Source organism: Carlito syrichta, unplaced genomic scaffold, assembly GCF_000164805.1.
Source record: "Carlito syrichta isolate Samal-C Ts95f unplaced genomic scaffold, Tarsius_syrichta-2.0.1 Scaffold305649, whole genome shotgun sequence".
In the NCBI taxonomy this organism is placed as follows: domain Eukaryota; kingdom Metazoa; phylum Chordata; class Mammalia; order Primates; family Tarsiidae; genus Carlito; species Carlito syrichta.
Genome location: NW_007249745.1, coordinates 67,700 through 70,365, shown reverse-complemented (window position 1 = coordinate 70,365; position 2,666 = coordinate 67,700). Strand labels below are relative to the sequence as shown.

General features: G+C 58.6%; 1 protein-coding gene across 1 annotated transcript in view; it reads right to left on the bottom strand.

The window, feature by feature from the left end:
• Positions 1-2,666, bottom strand: part of FBRS (fibrosin) — a 13,827-nt gene that overhangs the window by 1,753 nt on the left and 9,408 nt on the right. The window contains exons 16-21 of the mRNA XM_008062029.2: positions 2,270-2,341; positions 1,822-1,939; positions 1,637-1,717; positions 580-663; positions 246-453; positions 1-147 (exon numbers count right to left, since the gene is read on the bottom strand). Coding sequence (XP_008060220.2) covers positions 1-147; positions 246-453; positions 580-663; positions 1,637-1,717; positions 1,822-1,939; positions 2,270-2,341 — 710 coding nt within the window. The remainder of the gene's footprint in view (positions 148-245; positions 454-579; positions 664-1,636; positions 1,718-1,821; positions 1,940-2,269; positions 2,342-2,666) is intronic.

The window sequence follows — 2,666 nt, the reverse complement described above, 5'->3', positions numbered from 1 at the left end:
GCGGCAGCAGCGGCAGCAGCAGCCTCCTCCTTCCGCTCTTCCTTTACCCGCACGGATTCCTTGGCTGGCCTGGCCCCTTCCTCGCCAGCTCGGGCCTTGGGAGTAGCAGGAGAAACTCGGAGCTGAGGCCTTGAGAAAGGGAGGTCCCTGGAGGGCAAGTGTGGGGGAGAGAATGAAGGTAGTTCAGAGGTCGGCAGAGGCTGAGGGGAGGGCAGGGAGCACAGGAGGGGTAGAGGGGGACACACCTGTCTTTCTCCTCCTTGGTGATAGAGGGCTCCCTCCGCTCCACAGGCCGCTCCTTGTCTGAGCCTGGTGTCCGGGCGGCCTCAGGGGGCCGGACCCAGGCAGGAAAGGCCAGAGGACTGCGGTGCAGGCGGCCCCATGGGTCTGGGGGGGATGCGAAGGCTGGTGGGGCCCCTGGGCTTTCTTTCTGGGCAAAGACGGCGCCGGAGTCTGGGCAGAGGGTAAAGGAAGAAGTGACAGGGGCCAGAAGGAGGAGGCCCATTCAGTCATCCTCCCAAGCCCCTGTCTGAGCACATTATCCCATTGATGCAGCCGCCCACCCCGCCCCGCACTCACTGAAAGTGGGGCTGCCCAGGCCTCCAAAGGCCCCGTTGGAGAGGGCAGCCAAGGAGGCGAAGCTTGTGGGACGCCCAAAGGGATCTGTGGGAGAAAAGGGGGATGGTCACAGCATTGGGCAGCTAGCTCTGAGCAGGCGTGAAGAACTAGCAGGGAAGAGGCAAGATCGGCCAGCAGGCTCTGGAGTCCCTAGATGCTTGGTTTCAACAACCATGTGATGAGTATTTCCTTGGGCCAGGCAAGGCATTGAGCTGTGACATGCATCCTGTCGTTTAACCTCACAACAAGCCCCATGAGGCAGATAGGATAATTCCCATTTAAAGATGATGAAACAGGCTCAGAGAGGTCAAATGACTTGCCAACGGTCATCCAGCCAGCGAGTGGTACCATCAACCCAGGGCCTCTATGACACCAGAGGTCAAGCTTGTATCCCGCAGTCCCACACACCAGCCACCTGGACCCATCTTAGCAGATCTCAGCCCTGCAGCAAGCCACTTGCCCTAAGACCTCTGCTGGCTTCCCCCCACCTGACATGCAGGGCCCTTCCCAGCCTGACCCTAACTTCATGCATGTGTCACACGGCCAGTCAGAACAACCAACCTATCCTACCAAGGGAATCTCACAATTTCCCCAGCCAGGAACACCTTTCTCTATGCCATCAGGCTCAACTCCTCCTTGTCCACCCAAACCCAGGCTAAATCTCCCCAAGAAGCCTGCCGAGATCCCTCAGAGTCAGCGATGATGCTCTCCCCTGGGCTTGCACGGCCTCCCTCCACCCTCTCCCAGGTGGCTTACTACCCCTTACCACTGGCTATTTCAGAGACAGGGTCTCAACTGGCAGAAACCAGAAGTCACCCTCTCCTTTCCTACTCATTTTGCAGATGAGGAAATCAAGGCTCAGAGGGGACAGAGTAACTTGCCCTAGGTCACAAAGCAGGCAGAACTAAGTCTACCCCCCATTTCAGTTGCCTATTGGGTCTGATTTTCATCGCCAGCTTGAGAGCTCCTGAAAGTCAGGGACAAGGTCGGGGTTGCCCATCATGCCCTTGGCTCTTACCAATGTGGGTGCTGGGGCTCAGGAAGGGTCCGTGAGCCCCGGGAGCTGCCGTGAAAGGGTTGGCTGCAGCGTGGACGGCACCTGGGGCAGAGAGGTTGGAGATGCTGATGAGCTGAGTGGGCGCAAGGTGGGCCTCGGGCTATAGACAGGGAACCTCAGGCCCCAGGAGGGCTGGCCAGACTCACCAGTCGCAGTGAAGAGGGAGGCCGGGTGGGAGAGCTCCTGCCCAGGGGGCAGGGCCCCATAGGGACCCGGAAGGCAGGGCAGGAGGTCGTTCCGAAAGTCAAGCTTGTGGGAGTCACCCTGCGTGGGACACAGGGAGAGGGGCGGTGAATGAGGAGCCTGGTCTGGTCCTGTTCTTGCTCTCCCGCCCCTTGCTCCCCTCCGAGGGCTGGCTGGCACCAAGACAGGGCCGGGACGCCTATCCTCTGCCTCTCAGAGTCTTCTCTGACTCGGCCCCTAATTAGCAAGAGAACTAAGGTGTTGACTGTGGAGCTGCTCAGCAGGACGGAGGGCAGGAGATAATAATGCTTCTGGCTGAGATCCTGCTGAGCTCTGTTGCAGGTAGATGCCCAGAGCTCAGGCCTCCCCTGACTCTTGGACCCATTCTCCCCATCCCTCCAGCCCCAGTACCTTCATCTTTTCTTGGTGTCTCAGGATCATGTAAGCCACACGCACGTGCATGGCACACCACTTCCCTGGTTTCTGCCGCCCCAGAAGGATGACCAAAGGGAAAGGGAAGGAAAGAACGTTCACTCATCATCCACTCCAGGCCTGTCCCTGGTCTCAGCCTCACCACACAACATCCCCATTCACCATCCCTATAAGTGCGGGATGACGAGGTTCATTTTACAGCCTAGGAAACTGAGGCTCAGAGAGATAAACTGTCTTGCCCAAGGTCCCATGGCCAGTTACATCCGAGCTCAGGTGTGTGACTTGAAAGTCCTTCACTTTCTGTTGTTCCACATCTGGCTGCCTCCACATTTTGAGCTTCTCACTTGTTCCAAGCAACATCCCCCCCCCCCCAGCG